This window comes from Carlito syrichta, unplaced genomic scaffold, assembly GCF_000164805.1.
Source record: "Carlito syrichta isolate Samal-C Ts95f unplaced genomic scaffold, Tarsius_syrichta-2.0.1 Scaffold131799, whole genome shotgun sequence".
In the NCBI taxonomy this organism is placed as follows: Eukaryota; Metazoa; Chordata; class Mammalia; order Primates; family Tarsiidae; genus Carlito; species Carlito syrichta.
In genome coordinates this window covers 53,260-72,576 of record NW_007075895.1, presented here as the reverse complement: position 1 = coordinate 72,576, position 19,317 = coordinate 53,260, and the positions used below count along the sequence as shown (strand labels likewise).

The window sequence follows — 19,317 nt, the reverse complement described above, 5'->3', positions numbered from 1 at the left end:
CCCCCCCCCCCCCCAATCCATTTCCCATGTGTGAAGGGGCTGGAGCTTGAGGCTTTCTTGAGGCAATTCCAGCTGTGGCCATCTGTGACAAAGCCTGATGGTTCTATAGCAAGCATGGGACTTGGTGCCTCCAACAGGAAGCCTTCCCTGGCGTCCTCTTCACTGTGGTAATCTTTCCTATAATGTGATGTTCTTTTTTATGGTGCTTTGCTTGTTTCTTTCCAGAGGAGCATTCTCTTCCTCATGCCACATTCCTGCTTTGAGAGTTCTCTCTCCTAGGCTCAGGCTGTAGGAGCTGGAAGATTCTCTAGGAGTGGTCAGGAGTCTATCACTTTCTGAGGGTCACAGAGACCCCTCTGCGAATCTGGTGGGAACTAGGGCTTTTCTTTCTAGAAAATGGCACAGAGACAAAATTGTACAATACTGTTTGGGGGCTTACAACCTTCCTAGGGCCTTTCTGAGACTGAAGCTAGGAACCCCTAGCCATGGCAGGTAGGTAAGTTCAGTCCAGAGAGGGCTGTGGCAGCTGGTAGAGGAACTGGTATTAGAGTCCAGGGCCATTCACTCAACCCAGCTGCCCTTTTATTGTATTCTTATTTTAAATCAACACATAATAATCGAGAGCAGGACCATATCAGCATTATTGCACAGACCCCAGGTGCATGGCATGTGAGCACTGTGGGATGATAACTTGGGGGGGGACAGGACGGGGGGGCGGGGGATCTGTGGCCTCCTACAGAACTCCCTGCTTAACTGCCCATGTCCCCTACAGACCGACAAGGAGCAGCTGACGGCTGAGGCCAAGGAGCTGCGCCAGAAGGTCAAGCATCTGCAGGACCAACTGAGTCCGCTTGCCCGGCAGCGCGAGTACCAGGAGAAGGAGATACAGCGGCTCAACAAGGTGAGTGCCAGGTTGGCCGCCCAGCGTATCACTCAGAAACGGTGACCGTCCCCACGTTGTCAGGGAGCTGGTGTCACACGGCCTCTGCATTCCCCCCACCCCGAGGGATGTGTCTCTGCGATGTGACCTATGTGGCCCCTCCCTCCAGGCCCCGGCAGATGCCACCTCGCCCAGAGGTACACACACCTCCGTCACCTACCCACCCAGCCCCTCTGTCATGGTCAGCCTTACCGTCACTCCCCCGCGAAGCCAGGCCTGAGTCTCATCAGGGTGCCCTGCTCCGTGCTCCAAAAGTACCAGCACCTCCCTTCACACCCTGCACACATTCCTTTGGGGTCCTTATGTAATTCTGACTTCCCATCCAGCGTGGGAGGTGCACGGCTTCACCAGGGTATACTCCCCAGCACCTTGCACTACACTGGTACTAGGCACGTGTTCCAGAAATACTCGCTGCAGGGCCAGGTGAGCCAGTCCAAGGGCTCCTGCCTTGTGACTTGGGATCCAGGAGATGGCCCCAGAATGAGGCTGGGAAGCAGAAAGAAGCCCTCTACTCTGAGGCAAGGTGGGGCGTCAAGTCCCAGGGTAGCCACTCCAACCTCTCAGCCTCTGCTTCACCCTCTGTGCGCTGCTTGAAATGTCTCTGGCCCTCCCCACCTCCCAGGGCAGGGTTCAAGGGGCAGCCTGAAGACTTAGTTTGTGCCCAGTCTTCCTTCTGAGCCGCTTTTTTCCTTCCCCTTTGCCTCCCGACCTGACCACAGTGGACTCTGGCATGAGTCCAGTATTCCTAGGCCTACTGAGGAAGCCTTTCTGTTCAGTTCTGGTGTTTGATAAGCACTGATTATGCCCTTGAGGCCTGTTCCCAGAGAAAAAACAATCACGATCCGTCCTGAACGGGGGAACTCAGGGTCTAAGTCCAGGAGGATATTGTTGCTGCTGCTGCGGTAGAGATGGCTTGCAGATCTTCTTGGCAGAGTTGGGAACAAAGGCACCATGTGGATGAGAGGTGCAGGCAGGTGGCCTGTCCCTGGACCGCAGTCTTCTCATCTAAAGAGTGAGGGTGGGGGGTGACGTGGAGCCACAGCTTCCCCTGGAGCATCTGAATTGACTCTTGACCCAGCAGCGTCCCAAACACACGGGCGCTGAGGAAATCTGGGGAGAGTGAGCATGGCCACGTCCCCACTGGCCAGGTCTCCTGTCTCCCTGGTCCAGGGAAACACCAGGGCGGGGCAGGGCGAGGCAGCTGAGCAGAGTCCTGCGTCCAGGGCTAAGTCCAGGTGGGGTAAGCCCAGGGTGCCTGGCCTCGAGAGGGACTCTGAGTTCTAAGTCACAGTTAGCAGAGTCAAAGGAGAAAAACAGTCCACAGAGGCCTTTCAGAAGATGCGAGCACACTGTTTACACAAAGGAGACTGTTTTGTGAACATGGCAGATGGAGTGCTTTTCTTCTGCTGTTTTCTCAATGTTGTCTAGTGATGTTTCAGCTCATTTGCAGCGTTAGAAAAGTAAAATATTAACTAGGTAGAAATTGAAACTCAGTCTAATCTGACTCTAATCCAGCCATGGAAGAGCTGGTTTGGGTGGGGAATGCGTTGCTGAAGTGGAAGAATTTCCATGCAGGACAGGTGTTGGGAGATGCATCCCCCAAAAGGCTTCCTATTCCCTTTAGGTCTGGATACTAAGGATTGAGCCACACCTCTTGGGCTGGCAGTAGTGATGCATGCCTGTAGTCCCAGCTTCTTGGGAGGCTGAGGCAGAAGGATCACTTGAGCCCAGGAGTCTGAGGCTGCAGTGAGCCATGACTGCACCACTGCACTCCAGCCTGGACAACATAGCAAGACCCCATCTTTAAAAAAAAGGAGCTACATGTCTTCAGGGAGGGGTGCAAGTCCCTCTTGTACATGAGGACCCACATACTGGGTTTAAATCTCTGCTTTGCCACTTACTGGTTGTGTGGTCTTGGACAAGTCACTTCAGGTCGCCGAGCCTCATCTTTCATATCTGTAAAATGGGGATGATGAGTGTAGCCTTTTCTTCATAGGAACGTTCAGAGGATTCAGTGAAATGATGTATGCAGATTGCTATTAAATAAGGTAGCATTATTAAATAGTACTAGTGGTGGTTTTTATTATTATCATTATTATCAAGAAGGAGGTCTCTGAGGATGACCTCTCCAAGGGACCTGACGTCCGGGGGTTCCTGCTGATGGTCCCATCTCCTCTCTCCCTGATCCCAGGCCCTGGAGGAAGCGTTGAGTCTCCAGGCCTCCCCTTCATCACCCCCGGCGGCATTCGGGAGCCCCGAAGGAGCTGGGGGCCTCAGGAAGCAGGAGCTAGTCATGCAGAATGAGTTGCTGAAGCAGCAGGTGAGGCTTGGTGCATGCAGGGGGTACTCAGTGGGAGCTAGAGGGGCTTGAGATCACGCAGAACCCGTAATTAGCCTTCCACTTTCTGGCCACAGGCCAGGACCCCTGCCTGACAGTCCCAGCAGTGGGCAAAGTCGTTCTTCTACCACGTTGTGATTCAGCCATGTCTGTGTCCTACCTAGGCTAGTGTTTACCTAGTATTTTAACAATAAATTCTAAATAAATGTACTTAAATGGGAACTTGTTATCACTACTGTAAATGGAAAAACCTATTTACTGTCATAAATAGAAAATGGCTGTAAACAATAAATACAATCAAAACAAGACAGTGTTTCTAAACTCTAGCAACAAAGACCCTGAACGTGAATTCTTTCCCCTCCATTTAAAGGAGATTGGCAAGTCCTAGGGGGCGTCAGAGCCTGTGAACACAGAACAGAGACTTTCTCCTTGAGGGACAGGGAAGTGAAAGTGAGAAGGCTGTGGCTTTCCCATGTGTATCTTTGCTGTTTATTCCTCTGCTTTGGGTCTCCCAAATCACCTGGAACCCAGTCAGCATCTCAGCTGATCTGCAGTGAGGACACAAAGCCACAGGCCAAGTGCCAGGGCAGGGCCCCAGCCCGCCTCTGCCAGGCCCCTGAAGCCTGGGAGTCTGCAGGCCTTCTGCTCTGGGAGCCAGCAGACCTGCACTCCAAACTTCCACCACACTGCTCCTCTGGTCTCCACCCCACAGACCTCTGCAGAATGAAGGATTGTGCTGATTAATGACTTTCAGTCTATTTTTTTTTTTTTTTTAGCAATAGATGCTTTGTTCAAATAATCTGAGCTTGTGGCGTAGAATGTAAGATAGAGGGAAGTTGGGGTGGATAATGGAGGTGCACCTGTCCCACTCCCCACAGTGACCCCCAACTGCTGCCTGGGACCCTAGCAGGAGGCCTGGGGCCTGGGCTGAGCAGGAGGGAGCCTCTCCTCCCCCCTCACCGCCGCCCTCCCACCCACTCCAGGTGAAGATCTTCGAGGAGGACTTCCAGAGAGAGCGCAGCGATCGAGAGCGCATGAACGAGGAGAAGGAGGAGCTGAAAAAGCAGGTGGAGAAGCTGCAGACCCAGGTCACCCTGTCCAACACACAGGTAGGCGCGCTGGAACCAGGGCAGCAATGGGCCCGTCCCCTGGGGAGGGCTGGAGTGGAGGGGCCTGGAGACACGGGATGTCAGGACACTCACTGATTCTCTTTCCCGTTCTGCTGCTAAATCTCTCAGACCTGACAAGTCCTTTCTCCTCTCTGTCCCCTTTTCTGTACCTTGATGAGATTTAAGCTGCCTGCATGGCTGACCTTCAGTTCTGATGCCTTAGAGGAGCAAATTTAGGAACTGGTTTTGAGCCACCTGCTCTCACAGAGTGAATGGAAAGATGTCAGGTAGCGTAGAGCTGCGGGGCTCATGCGAGCCCCTGACCTGTGCCCAGTCACCAGGGTGAGCGGAGCAGGATGAGTGGAGCCCCTGCAGCTGACAGCCTGAGCTGTACTTTGCGCTCAGGACCCTTCCCTGGGGCTGGCCCAGGCCTAGAGGCCCAGAGAGGTCCTGTGCCACAGCCAGGCCACTCTCGGGCTAGTCAGGGCCTGGATCTGGAATTGGCCAGGAACTACCTGTGTCTTCCTCCTTCCTTCTTAGCTAAAAGCATTCAGAGACGAGGAGAAGGCAAGAGAAGCCCTCAAACAGCAGAAGAGGAAAGCAAAGGTGAGGAGGCTTGAGGGAGGAGGCAGCCCTATCTCATCTGACCTGCCTCAGAGAGCTAGTCTGATGGCAGACAGTGTGCTCAGATATCTCAGCTAACCACTGAGCTAATAACCACTGAGCAGTCATGGTATAGAGTCAGTGCTCAGGACATGTTCGCTGCCATCCTTGTTGATATTCAGTGACCAGGCAACATCCTCTGTGCCTGTGAACCAGCCTTTTGTGTCCATATCCTGCTGTCTGTAACTGTACCAGCTGTCCATACACATGTGCCAGCCTCTACCCGTGTGCCAGCTTTCCATCCATGTCTCCACCAACCTCCTGTACCTGTCTGCCAGACTTCCATGCACATGTGCGAGCCTTGTGTACCCACGTCCCACATGCCAACCTTCCCTGCCCATGTGCCGGCCTTCTCTTCCAATGTGCCAGCCTTTTGTACCTGTGTACCAGCCTTCTATGCACATGTACCATCCTTCCATGCCCCTGACAGCCTATGTACCCACCTTTCCATGCCCACATGCCAGCCTTCTTTACCCACACGTCAGCCTTTCCTGCCTACACGCCAGCCTTCTGTGCCACATACCAGTCTTCTGCTTTCATGTGCCAGCCTTCCTGCCCACTCACCAGCCTTCTGTGCCCACATGCCAGCCTTTCAGGCCCACACGCTAGCTTTCCCTGCCCGTGCACCACCCTTCCATGCCCTTGTGCCGGCCTTCAGAGAGCTGACCTTCTGAACAGAGGGAGGGGGCTGCCATGGGTGTCACCGGGGTGGGCAGTGCTGCCTGTTGCAGGCCGACCCCAACCGAACCTCTCTTGCAGGCCTCAGGAGAGCGCTACCACATGCAGCCCCACCCGGAGCACCTGTGTGGCGCCTACCCCCACGCCTACCCGCCCATGCCAGCCATGGTGCCGCACCATGGCTTTGAGGACTGGTCCCAGATCCGCTATCCCCCACCCCCTATGGCCCTGGAGCACCCGCCCCCACACCCCACCTCACGCCTCTTCCATCTGGTGAGTCTGGGTCCCTCCTCGTTCCAGGACGTGCAGGGCCTGCCCCAGACGCCTTCCGAGAGGAAGGTCGGTGAGGCTCAGAAGCTGCATCTGCGGTGCCACCTGGCAGCTGTGGGGTGGGCAGGGTCCAGGGCCTGACTGGGCCTGCTGCTGGGGCAAGGGCCCTGCAGCCCACGGCCCTTAAGGGTGCTGGGGAAGGACGGAGCAGGCTGAGAATGTGGGAGGGAGGAGGACCCCCCCGACCAGGCTGGGTGTCAGAGTTTGGGTTGGATTCCCTCATAACCTCCTCAAGTAACCTGGTTCCAAAGCCTCACGTGCTTCTCTCCTTCCTCTGCCTTTTCTCTTCTCTTTTTTTGCTTTCTTTTTCTTCTTGCCGTTCTTCCTCCAGTGATCGCGGTCACCTGTCCCATCTTCTCCAGCGCCTCCACCACAGGCCCCCAGCCCTCCTCTTCTGTCGCCAGAGCCTCCTGGCTGGCCTCTCCTGAGTGCCTCCCCATATGGTCACCCTCGACGCTAAGTCTAGTGTGGCTTAAGAGACTGGCTCTGGCCGGGTGTGGTGGGTCGCACCTATAATCCTAGCACTTTGGGAGGCTGAGGTGAGAGGATTGCCTGAACCCACGCGTTTGAGACCAGCCTGGGCAACTTGGTGAGACCTCATCTCTACAATAAATAAAAAAATTAGCCGAGCATAGTGGCGCATGTCTGTGATTCCAGCTACTCGGAAGGGTGAGGTGAAAGGATCACCTGAGCCTAGCAGGTTGAGAATGAGGTGGCCATGAGTGTGATTCCAGTCTGGGCAACAGAGTGAGACTCCAACTCAAAAAAAAAAGATTGACTCTGGAGTTTGAAAGACCTGGATTCAGGATCGAGGAATTCCTCAGGCCTGCTGTGTTCAGACATCACTGATCTAGGCACTCAGAACTGCTTGCCTCAAGTATGTCATTAGCTAGAAACGTTCCTTGGAGCTTTCAGATAAATAAATAGAAAAATCAGCTAACTGGATACTCACCTCACAAAAAAAACAACAAAAACTGGGTTCAAATCCAAGTTCAGTCACTTTCCTAGCTGGGTGACCTCTAGCAAGTTACTTAACCCTTGTGAGCCACCAGTTTCCTTCCCTGTAAAATGGGAATGTCAGCCTGGGTTTCCTGCAGTGTTTTTTTGTTTTTGTTTTTTTTTGAGTTGGAGTCTCACTCTGTTGCCCAGACTGGAGTGCAGTAGCCGCTCCCGGCCACTGCAGCCTCGACCTGCTGGGCTCCGGCAATCCTTCTGCCACCCTTTCAAGTAGCCGGAATTACAGGTGCACGCTACCATGCCCAGCTAATTTTTGATTTATTTCAGAGACAAGGGCTCGCCAAGTTGCCCAGGTGGGTCTTGAACCCACAGGCTCAAGCAATCTACTCGCCTTGGCCTTCCAAAGTGCTGGGATTACAGGCTGAGCCACCGAGCCCAGCCTATTGCAGTGTTTAAATTATAGTTAAGTAATACATAGTATAGCCCTCGCACAGCAGCTACTATTGTAACCTCCATGTGTGGTCGTTGATTATTAAGCCCCAGTTTTGTCACAGCCAGAATATACCTGGCGCGTGCCCTGTGGAGGTGTTCGAAATCCCAATCCGATCTCCCAAGTGACGGACCTGCCCCCAGCCAGGCCTACAGAACCAGGTGAGTGTGAGTCCCAACTGCCGAGTCTTGCCCCTCCCTGGAAGATTACTCTGCCTGCCAGGGATGCCCGTGTGTGTGTGTGGGGGGGGTGCTACTTTCTGATCTCGGTGGAGGAGAGGCCCAGCTTTCCAAACAGTGCCGAAAGGCGAGTGATGGTGGCTGAGGACAAGGGGACTGAGCCGCTCATCCACTCATTCTAGTGTACTAAGGGCTTGGCACTGTGCGGGCGCCAGGGAGCCTGGGCATGCAGAAGCAGATACAGGCCCCACCCTTGCAGAGCACTGCCTCGTGAGGAGGCAGAGACCAGTGAACGGACACCCACCAGTGGGCTGCACTCAGGCATCCTGGAGGGAAGGGAAGGTCTCTGTGAGCACAGGCAGCAGAGAAGGCTCACCTGGGGGGACTTGGGAGAACGCCACTGGTGGCAACACTTGGGACCCTCAGCGTGAGTGGCACTAACCAGGAAGAGAGGTAGGAGTGGAGGGTGTTCTTGCAGAGAAACATGACAAGCACAGAGGCCTTGGGGGCAGGCAGGGAGGGCGGCTGACTGGAGGATCTAAGGGAAGACTGGCATGGCAGGTGCTGAGATCAAGGCTTGGAAAAAGAGGGGTTGAAAGAGCAGGACCAGCCTGGCCCAGACTGTGCAGGCTGGTGGAGCATGGTGCGAGGAGGCTGGGCTCATCTCAGAGTGCCTGGAGTCGGCAGACGTTTCTAAGGTAGAGGGCATGTCCAGATTTGTGTTTGAGAGCTCCCTCTGGCTTGGTGTCTGCCAGGAGAGGCTGAAGGCAGCGCCTCGCTTGTGGGGCCTGGGTACAGGACACAACCAACGGGTGAGAATGACACGGGAGGCTGAACCTACCTCATCGTGAGGAAGAGCTTTCTCAGAGACACAGCTATGCAGAAATAAGGCCGGCTCTGCCAGGAGGTAGTGAGTACCCCATGGCAGAAGGTGTGCCAGCAGAGGTCCCAGGACGGGCAACTTGGGCTTGTGACTTGGGAGGCAGTGACTGGCTAGTCATTTTCTAATAGTTCCTGTAGAGCCCTGAAGGGTCAGGGGAGCCCTTTGGAGGCAGCTTTGATGAGTGGCAGAGGGTGGTCTAGTGGGCAGGCTATCCCCTCCCCCAGAATGGTGGTGATTCTGGGACCTGGAAGCAGATCCCGACTCCACTGCTTCCTAGACCTGGGACTCTGGGCGGGTCTTAAAGCCTCCCAGCATCCCAGTTCCCACTTCCACAAGGGGCTGAGGAAGTGCCAACTCCGTCAGGCTGGGTGAGGGTGCCGTGACCCGGGTCTCTAAGGACCTAGCCCAGGCCTGCCACTCAGCAGTGCGGCTAACCCAGTGGTGATCGTCACTGTGACTGACTCTTACTGTACCACGTAACCTTGAAGTCCTCAAAACTTGTTTCTTTAGAGTCTGCAAAAGATGACCGGGAGGGACCTCAGTGAGGCCACATCCTGTCACTGGCTCCGCCTTGCTTCAGAGCCACTGACCTCAGATTGCCGAACACCTCGAGGCCATGTGCTCATGTGGCCAGAGCCTCAGCTGGCAGGAGGCTAGGATGGTGACCAGCTCATGCCCCGGCCCCGACTGGCTGTTTACGAGGCTGAGGAGCATCCACCCAGGCCTCCACTGGGACACTTCCTCTAGGAGTGACTGGAAAAACTCACCACCCACCTCGGAGTGGGGAGAGGCCTCACCAGCTCTGACTTGCTGTGCTAGAGTGGGGTGCAGCCGATACCCCGTCCTCCAGAACCTCCCAGAAGCGACACCAGCCCTTCCAGGGCCACATCCAGTTCACGTGTGAGTCGAGTTTTGGCTTCATGCTCTGTTGCGGGACCTGCCCACGCCCATCCCTACCTCTGGAGGAGCTGCAGGAAGAGCAGAAGAGAACACAGGGTGTTCTGGCCCCAGGGCACTCTCCACCCCACCCATGGTGCCGGCTGGGGCCCCGTCCACACCGCCGACGGGCCCCAGCATGAAGCTGCTGGGCCCTGAAGTGCAGGCCTTGGCCCTACAGCTGGAGGCCTGTGGGGCCCAGGCTGGGGTGGCTGTCCATCCCTGGGCAGCGGTTTGCACGAACCTTAGACATAAATCCGAGTGGAAGGTCGACATTCTGTGACTTGTGTCCTTTCCTGCCCCTGACACGTTCCCTTCTCAACCAGCCGGAGTGCTGTCCTCCAGCCCCCTCCTCTCCTTTCCCCATCCCCGAGTGCCACCATTGCTCTTGGCTGGCATCCTCTGGGTACAGCAGGGCCTTCCTGGGGTGGAGCGCCCAGGGGCAGTGCACAGAGCCCAGGCTGAGCATTGGGAGACCCGGGGTAAGTTGCAGGCCTGCCCCTCCCTCCTCAGGAGACACTGGCAGGCCCGGCCCTTCTGTGGGCCTGTTTCCTCACCTGCAGGGGGAGCACGTCTTGACCCTCACTGCCTTGGGGAACTGTGGGAGGGAGCAAGAGCAGATGAGGACTGGCTTTATGAACTCCAAATGCTGTCTGAGAGAAGCCGAGTGGGCTAGCTGGAAGCCAAAAGCAGGGGCCCAGAGCACTCTCTAGTTTCTCTTTTTTTAGAGACAGGGTCTCTGTCGCTCAGGCTGGAGCACAGCAGCACGGTCATAGCTCATTGTGCTGTGACCTCCTGGGCTCAGGTAGTCCTCCCACCTTAGCCTACTGAGTAGCTGGGCCTGCAGGTGCACGCCACCATGCCCAGCCTCCTCATTTCCTTTCTCTCTCTCTCTCTCTTTTTTTTTTTTTATTTATTGTAGAGATGAGGTCTCACCAAGTTGCCCAGGCTGGTCTTGAACCCTTGAGCTCAGGCAATCCTCTCGCCTCGGCCTCCAAGAGTGCGGGGATTACAGGCTTGAGCCACAGCACCCGGCCCTCATTTCCTTTCCTATCCTCCCACCTTTGCCCTGCCCTGCTCTGTCCTCCCTATTCCGTCCCACCCAGGCTGGGGTGGCCGCCCTTGAGGAATCACCACAGTGAGCTCAGCTGCTGCAGAAAGGCCTTTACTGGGCAGACGGGGTGTGAGCCTAATGCCAACGGACCAGGGCGAGGGGCGAGGGCACATCCTCCGAAGGAGCAAAGGTGGCATCCCTGCCCGGGGGCCTCAGCCTGAATGCACTAAGGGCTGGCCCCTCAGACAGGCTCAGGGGAGGTCCGCCCACGAGGGCTTTGGGCCCCTCCCTCATGAAGACACCACCCCTGACATGGGGTACATGGCCCTTGCTCTCACATGTGCCTTGGCAGATCTTGGGGAGGACGCGGGTGGGGTGGAGCCTTGGGAGGGTCCTTCAGGAAGGGGGGGGTGGGCAGTGTGGTGGACACGGGGTGGGGTGGGCACCGGCTACTTTCCCCGGGCTTCCAGGGCTGCCTGCCGCCGCATGTAGGACAGAATGTCCATCTTGACGTTGCTGACCGTGGTCCGGTGGTACCAGCGCATAACGGGTTTACCATTGGGGCCCACCAGGAACTTCTCAAAATTCCAGCGGATGTCATGGACCTTCATGGGTTCCCAGAAGAGGCGGCCAGGGGAGCCCAGGAGCTCTGAGGTGGGAGGACAGGAGTTCTGGAGCAGGCACAAGAGAGGAGGGGGCGTCAGTCCTGCCAGGGCCCTCCCAGCCGCCTCCTCCCAGGCCTTCCTGCTGGGAGCCCAGCCTGGCACGGAGAAAGAGCACCTGTCCGGGAGCGAGAAGACTAGCTGCCAGGCACAGCTGGGCTCCAGACCCTGCGCGAGTCCCTTCTGGGCCCCCTGCCCCCTCCAATCTGGGCCTTTCCTGGAAAATGGGTCGATGGACCCTAGGGTCCGCAGAGCCCTCCAGTCGGAACAACAACCAGATGCCAAGCAGTTCCCAGAGCCCAGGAGCAGTGCTGGTGCCCAGCCACCAGGCGGCGCCCACTCACCTTCAGGAAGGTGTAGAACTTCTGCTCTTTGTCCCCGTTCACATCCCCTTTCTCAAAGAGCTGGAAATTGGGGACGTAGCCCCCGCCAGGGCGGACATACCTGTGGGAACGGACTTAAGTGGGTCCCCAGGGGGTGGGCACAGGGTTCAGGCCCGAGAACAGGCTGGACTGATTCCACAGTGGGTAGAGGAGCCCGTGGGCAAGCAACAGGCATGAAGTGGGTCTTCTGTCCCAGCTTGGTCCCTTCTCAGCATCCCTCTGCCCCTGTACTCCCTCTCATGCACATCACAACGAGTTGTCCCTGTCGCCACCCCTCTCCCACCTTTGCCCTTTCCCTCATTCCACGGGGTGGGGCTCCTAGAAAGGAGAGTGGTTCTTGGCAGCTGATAAACATCACCACGGCTGGCCACAGTGGCTCACACCTGTAATCCCAGTACTTTGGAAGGCCGAGGTGAGAGGATCGCTTGAGGCCAGGAGTTCGAGACCAGCCTGGGCGACATAGCAAGACCTCGTCTCTACAAAAGATTACACAATTAGCTGGGTGTGGTGACACGTGTCTGTGGTGCCAGGTACTCAGGAGGCTGGGGTAGATGGATCGCCTGAGCCCAAGAGGTTGAGGCTGCAGTGAGCCGTGATCGTGCCAGTGCACTCCAATCAGGGCGACAGTGAGACCCTGACTCAAGAAACAAACATCTACCACATGGGCCATGGTAGAGGAGTCTCCCAGGGCTCTGAGCACTCACTTAAGGCTGGGAAGGATCTCGGAGTTCTCTCCTGGTTCTTGTTTTCCGAATTGGTTGCAGGGGAAGCCCAGAATGACCAGGCCGAAGGGGGCCAGCTCTTCCTGTAGTGCATTCAGTTCTAGATCGGCAGAGAGAGCAGACATGGGCAGCCTGCCGAGGATCTTGGTCCCTCCTTGCCACCACCCTCCCGCTCCCCCATTGTACAGCCACTGAGGCCTGAGAGGAGAAAGGACTTCCCCGAGACCACCCATGAGCTCATGGCAATGCTGGGACTCAGGTCCCATCCTACTGACTCCAATCTGGACGGACAGGAGGTTTTTGGAGGAGAGAAAGGCCCTTCCTCCAGCTGGCAGTCTGCCAGCCACCTACAGTCGAGGCTGGCCACCCGGGCAGTTTGGTGGAACACTCAGGCCCTCGGGATTCTTTCTGGAGCAAGAGCCACCCATCCCCGGGCGGACGGCAGAGCACCTCCTGGGGTGTGGCGGCACCCTGGGCAGCACACCCAGCTGTCTCCCACACAGACGCATGCCACTCTGTTCCAAGGGCTAGACTCGCGTTCTAGACAGCGTGCACTGACACCGGTCCGCGCAGCCCCGCCCTTCTACTCCGGGAACCATTCTGCCGGTGATCACCAGGCAGCACGTCTGGGTTGGCTTGTCCCTGCCTCCCCGGCCCTGCCAGCCGCTGCTCAGCCCCAGCGGTTCCTTGGAGTGCTGTCACGTGCCTGTGGCCTGCCTGTTCCCTCAGGCTTCTGACTCTGCCCCAGCTAGGAGGACAGGACTGAAGACATTGCAGACTCTGAGTGGCTTGGTCCTGCCACAAATAGCTCTGTGGCCCTGGTTAAGTTGTGTCTGCACGCCCAGCCTTGGTGTCCTCTTGTACATTGAGGCGAGGGGAAGGCTAACTAGATCATGTTCAAGGTTTACTTTAGAATGCACGTGAGAAAAGTAGTCTGCCCCCTTCAGGCCTTCATGCTGTGGGGCCTCAAGCCAGTTGCCTGCCTTCCAGAAGAGGCCCAGAAAAGCACCCGGGCGAACGGGGCTGAGGGAGATGAGACATTCTTGGCAAGGTGAACCCCAGCCACCATCGTACTGCAAAGAGAGCTCCGGGCTCCCCCATCCCTGCGCTTCCAGGGGAGCTGGCTGCCCAGGGATGAGGAAGGGTAACTGGAATCTCCTAGAACACACCCAGGGCCATCAGAGCTCAGGCTTACAGACTCATCTTCACACACCCGTGCAACACAGGGAGCTGGGATGCGTGGCTCGAGTCTTGTGATTCCTGGATCCCTCCCCTGCGAGCCAGACAGGCTGAGGTGGGACGTGCAGTGCGGCCCCAACGACTGAGAGGCAGGGCGGGCTCTTACCCACGTACTGGCCCGTCAGGCCTCAGTAGCTGGCCACATTGATGAAGAGGACATATTTGCCCGCGTACTGCTTGAAGGGGATATACTCCTCGCCATCAATGGTGAGCGCTCCGTACTCGTAGATGGTGCCGCTCACGCCGCTGTGACAGTCCGTCTGGAACAGAAAGGCCAACACCAGGGAGCGTGAGGGCTGCGAGGCGACTCAGACATCTCCATTTTTAAAATAATGAAATGTCCCAACAGGGAGGGTGATTTTCTCCAGAGCAACACCGAGAATTGGAACTGGGCTAGAACCGAGGTCTCCTAATTCCCTGTGTAAGATAATGGTTATAAAAGCACTTAATTGGTGCATAATAAGCGTTTCGTAACATTAAGCACTTAATAAGCGCGTATTACCATTAAGCACTTAAGCGCCTAATAAGCAAGCACTATGTAACCTGGAGAGTGACTTGTGATAATAACTTCTACACAGGTCAACTTCCGAACGCAGACCAGCCGTCAAGGGAGGCCGCCCTGCTGCTGGTGGCTGGGTGACTGCATGGGTTGATAGGGCCTGGCTGGGTGGCTGCTGCAGTGGCCCGGGAAGGTGAGGATGAGAGCTCGACACAGGCCAGTGTGAAGGTGGAAGTGTTAATATGGAGGGTGGGGACTCAGGGTCTCCGAATCTGGAGGTCTGAGAAGATGAGGCCGCTGCCATCCAGCAGGGAAGTGGGCCTGGGCCTGGCATGGGGAAGGCCTGTGGTGAGGACTCGACGTCAGGGGAGGGCAGAACGACGGCCTGCAAAGCTTCACGTCCCATGTAAGTGGGCAGCTGTGAGGGTGACCTCAGTACCCTCTCTCTGCCACGTTCAGTCGCCTCCAGGACAGGGAGGGCCGTGGGGTGGGCCACCTGGGTGCCACCTCTGTCTGCCACCAACTCCCTGTTTGGTCTTGGACTGACCCTTTCTTTTCTTGGGCCTTCGTCTCATTTACTGAGTGAGAAGCTCGGACTGGACCGGCTCTTCAACCCTGTCACCATGATGTCGTGACAGCACCACAGCTAGTGGGGAGGGGGTGGACCTCCTGCTCACCTGCAGGACACCACCCGGGACCCTGCTCTGCCCCAGACGGAAGAACTCTGGGTCTACTCTTGAAAGGGTGTCACTGCATCACTGGCACACGTCTGCAGGTGGCGGGGCGTGATGGGAAAGGAGAGTGTGAAGCTGTTGCATGCAGTGGTTGCTAAGGTCCTTTCTGGCCTGAGCATCCCTGAGAAGTGGGAAGACAGTGAACAGATGGCGCACACACTGGCATTACGGACGGGAGAGGGCGGGCCAGGCAGGAGTCAGGGAAGCACATTCTCTCCCTCTCTTCCCATCAATTCTGGAGGACCGGCTATTTTATGGAGGTGCCTGGGCCTAACTCCGTGGAGGGAGTGATCCAGGCAGCAGGGCGGGGCCCGGGTAGGGCACAGAAGCGCTGCCTGTCACGAGGCCTGTGGGGCAGGCGAGGCGGGCTCCCTCCACCTCACCCTCGGCTTCCTGGCAGCCTTGAACTCTCTTCCCAGCTCTGATGCAAATTCCCTGCTTTACATGAGTCTAACATTCCACACCCTGTGACCTGGGTGCTGAAGGCAGGCCCGAGACCTAAGCCCAAACATTCCTCCTGCCCCCGGGCCTCCTTGTCCCCAGCTGCGGGTCAGTTCCATCTTAAAATGGAAACCAGGGCGCAACAAACACTCCCCAGCCAGCCACAAAGGCCATAAAGGTCTGGCAGCCAGAAAGCAAAGCATGGCCACGCCTCCCCGCTCCTCTCACTCCACTTTCATCCAAAAATGAACTTGGACTTGGAGAGAGAAAAAAAGAGAGATTGTGCAAATAACGAGATCTTATAAACAACAGGAGGATCCGCTTCCGGGCCCAGTTTCAGGGTGGAGCTGGGCCGGGGAGCTCACTCCATTAGGTTTACTCTTTGCTGGTTGTATGGCCCTGGGAAAGTCATTTTCCCTCTCTGGGCACAAACTGTCCAAGGAGATAAGTATGCTGCTTTCCAAAAGAGTGGTGAGACTACTAGCAGATGAAAACAGGCTTGGAGCCGGGCTCAGTGGCTCAGCCTGTAATCCTGCGCCTTGGGAGGCTGAGGTGAGTGGATTGAGCCCGCAGGTTTGAGACCCGCCTGGGCAACTTGGTGAGACCTCATCTCTACAATAAATAAAAAAATCAGCTGGGCATGGTAGCACGCACCTGTGGTTCTGGCTACTTGGAAGGCTGAGGCGAAGGATCGCCGGAGCCCAGCAGCTCGAGGCTGCGGTGGCCGGGAGCGGCCACTGCACTCCAGTCTGGGTGACTGAGTGAGACTCCAACTCAAAAAAAAAAAAAGAAAAGAAAATGAAAAGAAAACAGGCTTGGAAGCTCTGGGAAGGAGAGCCCACGCCAAGACACAGTGGTCACCTTCCTGCAGCAGGTAAAGGGCCCAAGGCTCCCACGGTGCTGTCAAGAGGCCTCTGATGCGCTCTAGCTGGCATGAAGATGCTGTACTGGGCAGGGTGTGTCCAGGAGGAGAGAGGAGGGACAAAGCCCCCACATCTGCTCCTGGGGCCAGCGAGGCTCGTGCTGTGGGCTTGGCCCATGGGGGTCAGAGGGCGGCCCGTGGGTGGGAAGGCCACGGCCTGCCTGCACCACTGAACACGCAACTCAGTCCTTACGTGAGCCCCTTCCCTCCTCTGGGCCTGTGAGTCCAGGACCCTGCACCTGGGGCCAGGGGAGGGAAAGGAGAGGCGGCAGGGCCTCGGTCCTCCCACAGCTGGGTGAGGGAAAAGTCCTGACGAATCAAGAACCGGCCAGCGGGACCCAGCCAGGACCCGGGGCTCGGGCTGCCGCTCTGGGGTCTTCCTCTTCCTATCTCATCCTCCCCTTCAACATGCTGTGAGAGAACCGCCCGGGAGGCAGGAGGCCTGAGCTCTGGGCCTGCTATGTGACTCTTCTCTGGGGCTGCGGCTCTTCCACTGTCAGCTGGAGTCCACGCAGGGCTGTCGTAAGGGCCCTTCAACTCCGGCAGTCTGTGGCTCCATGATTCTCTGTCTGGTTTAGTCACCTAGAAACCAGCGGTTACTAGGATCCCATGCACGTCAGCAGCTGTTTCTCTCCAGCTTCTGCAAAGCCCTCCTGTAGGAGTGAGGACAGAGAGCCCGGGCAGCTTCAGGCCGGACTGGGGAGGGACACAGTGAGAAAGGAGGATTGGCTGGGTGTGGTGGTTCACATCTGTAATTCCAGTGCTGTGGAAGGCCAAAGTGGGAGGATCGTTTGAGCCCAGGAGTTCAAGACCAGCCTAGCCAACAGAACAAGATCTGTTCGCTACAAATAATAATAATAATAATAATAAAAATTAGGCCAGGCACAGTGACTCACACCTGTAATCCCAGCACTTTGGAAGGTGGAGGTGAGAGAATTGCCTGAGTCCAGGGATTTGAGATCAGCCTGGGCAACTTGGTGAGATCTTGTCTCTACATAAATAAAAAAATTAGCCAGGTGTGGTAGTATGTGTCTGTAGTTCCAGTTACTTGGGAGGCCGAGGTGGAAGAATCGCCTGAGCCAGCGGGCCAAGGTTGCGGTGGCCGTGAGCGTGCCATTGCATTCCAGCCTAGGCTACAGAGTGAGACTCCTACTACAAAAAAGAAAAAAAAAATAGCCAGATGTGGTAGCACACACCTGTAGTCCCAGCTACTCAGGAGGCTGAGGCAGGAGGATTGATTGAGTCCAGGAGGGTAGCCACAGTGAGCCATGATCATGTCATGGCACTCCAGCTTGGTGACAGGATGAGACCTTGTCTTTTTTTTTTTTTAAGGACTCCTTTGTTCCCTATCCCCTTTCTTTGAACTGGGAGGAGGCAAACATCTCACTGGGACTGAGTTACCTTTTGTGCATTCCATTCTCCACATGCCCCCCACCATCCTTTGCCCTGGGTTTGGGGGTAAGGTAAGTGGTTAGGTTCTAAACCCAGAGCTATGATATCTCAACCCTAAGAAACTGGGAGGAGAGATGGGCATGCCCAGGCCGTCATCAGCCCACAAGTCCTGGCGGGTTGTATCTGATAGGATCTCACCTCACCCTAAAATTTTCCTAGGCCATATCCAGTCTGTTCTCTCCGAATCCTTGCCTCCCTCCCCAGAGTTCTGTGGAGAGCACACGGCTGCGATGGGTTGTTACGGGGTCCATGCTCTCTGCTCCTTCTTGGGGCGGAGCCCAGCCGTACGTCTCTGACTCTCCCCACACTGAGAGGTTGGGACTGACTCTACGGTGCCTGCCTGTACTCTGCCCCCCACCTTTACCCCACACCCCAGTCTTGAGGCTCAGACTGTGAACAGGACTGGGTGAAAAGCAAAGCAGGAGACTTGGACATCCTTCTGGTCTCTAGACTGACCCCAAGGAGGGCTGGCTAATGGGACTTAGGCTGAGGACAAAAAGGGCATTAAAAGCAGACAGAAGGAACCCTGTGCGGGCAATGGCTTCCTGAGAAGTGGATGGAATTTTGAGACAGAATCTTGGACTCGTAAGATCTTAGTAAAAGCCGGGCTCGGTGGCTCAGCCTGTAATCCCGCGCCTCGGGAGGCTGAGGTGAGTGGATTGCCTGAGCCCACGGGTTCGAGACCTGCCTGGGCAACTTGGCGAGACCTCACCTCTACAATAAATCTCAAAAATTAGCCGTGCGTGGCAGCATGCCCCTGCAGTTCCAGCTACTTGGAAGGCTGAGGCGGAAGGATCGCCAGCGCCCAGCAGGGAGGCTGCGGTGGCTGGGAGCGGCCACTGCACTCCAGTCTGGGCGACAGAGTGAGACTCCAACTCAAAAAAATAAAATAAATAGATAAATAAAAGATCTTCGTAAAGACCCAGAGGATTCTAGAATCACAGAGGCTCAAAGCTCAGGCTTGTAGAAGCGTGTGCTTGGTGTGCCTGTGCGTGCAAGCATGCTGGGAGGTTGGCTTCTGTCCCCCAGACCCCTGCCCCTGCCACCTTCCCTCTGTGCCCCCCTCCCCCAAGCGGAGAGGTCTACAGGGCCTACCCAGAACTACTGACCACGGGATGCCTCAGCATCCCCACTGCAGCTAGGGGGCACACACCCCGCTGGGGACAGCCAGAGGCTCAGGAGAAGGCTGCCTCTTCGCAGCCAGCAGCCAGCTTTCTCCAACCACCAACCTTGCTCAGGTCAATGTGGGCGGTGGGTCCCGGATGCGGAGGCTGCGCACTCCCACCCCCCTCGGGAAACTTCAGAGAACAGTGTATGGACTTGCCAGCTTCTCCAAGCATCCCCTACCCCCTCCCACCTCCTGCAGACAGAGAAACTGAGGACCAGAAAGGGATCGCGACAGCCCTGAGTGTCGTGCACGCCAGCCCAGAGCTCTTTCTGTCCAGGGCTCTGCGGCGCCCACCCACGCCCTGGAGCCCCAGGGGGCGTTTCTACCCGTGCCTCATTCTCGGCGGGAGGAGCCCCCAGCAGTTCTTCAAGACCAAGGTCCTCTCCTTCTCCTCGCCCGTCAGTCTCCCTGCGGGCGTGCACGGCCCACCTGCCCTCAAGCCTCGAGGCCCCGTTCTGTGCCCAGGCCCAGCGGCGCGCCAGGGACGTGGCCGGGCCACCCCGACGCAGCAGCCGGAGCAAGCGCAAACTCTCCAGAG

The 19,317-nt window shown here is 56.8% G+C and overlaps 2 protein-coding genes across 4 annotated transcripts in view; one reads left to right on the top strand and one right to left on the bottom strand.

Moving 5' to 3' along the window:
- TNIP1 (TNFAIP3 interacting protein 1) overlaps window positions 1-9,778 on the top strand; it is a 55,897-nt gene extending 46,119 nt beyond the window's left edge. For 2 of the 3 annotated variants that reach the window (XM_021708175.1, XM_021708176.1), the window contains 7 exons: window positions 773-901; window positions 3,132-3,260; window positions 4,262-4,387; window positions 4,928-4,993; window positions 5,810-6,001; window positions 7,570-7,666; window positions 9,148-9,778. In XM_021708175.1, coding sequence (XP_021563850.1) covers window positions 773-901; window positions 3,132-3,260; window positions 4,262-4,387; window positions 4,928-4,993; window positions 5,810-6,001; window positions 7,570-7,666; window positions 9,148-9,224 — 816 coding nt within the window. In that variant the 3' untranslated portion in view covers window positions 9,225-9,778. Of the gene's footprint in view, window positions 1-772; window positions 902-3,131; window positions 3,261-4,261; window positions 4,388-4,927; window positions 4,994-5,809; window positions 6,002-7,569; window positions 7,667-9,077 lie in introns of all 3 variants that reach the window. The other variant, XM_021708177.1, reaches the window with a different exon arrangement.
- Window positions 9,779-10,978: 1,200 nt separating this feature from the next.
- Window positions 10,979-18,951, bottom strand: GPX3 (glutathione peroxidase 3). Its single transcript, XM_021708173.1, has 5 exons — window positions 18,841-18,951; window positions 13,670-13,859; window positions 12,307-12,424; window positions 11,564-11,663; window positions 10,979-11,228 (listed from the first exon to the last, which is right to left on the bottom strand). The coding sequence occupies exons 1-5, from the start codon at window positions 18,949-18,951 to the stop codon at window positions 11,007-11,009; spliced, it is 741 nt and encodes a 246-aa protein (XP_021563848.1). The 3' UTR covers window positions 10,979-11,006.
- Window positions 18,952-19,317: the final 366 nt, after the last annotated feature.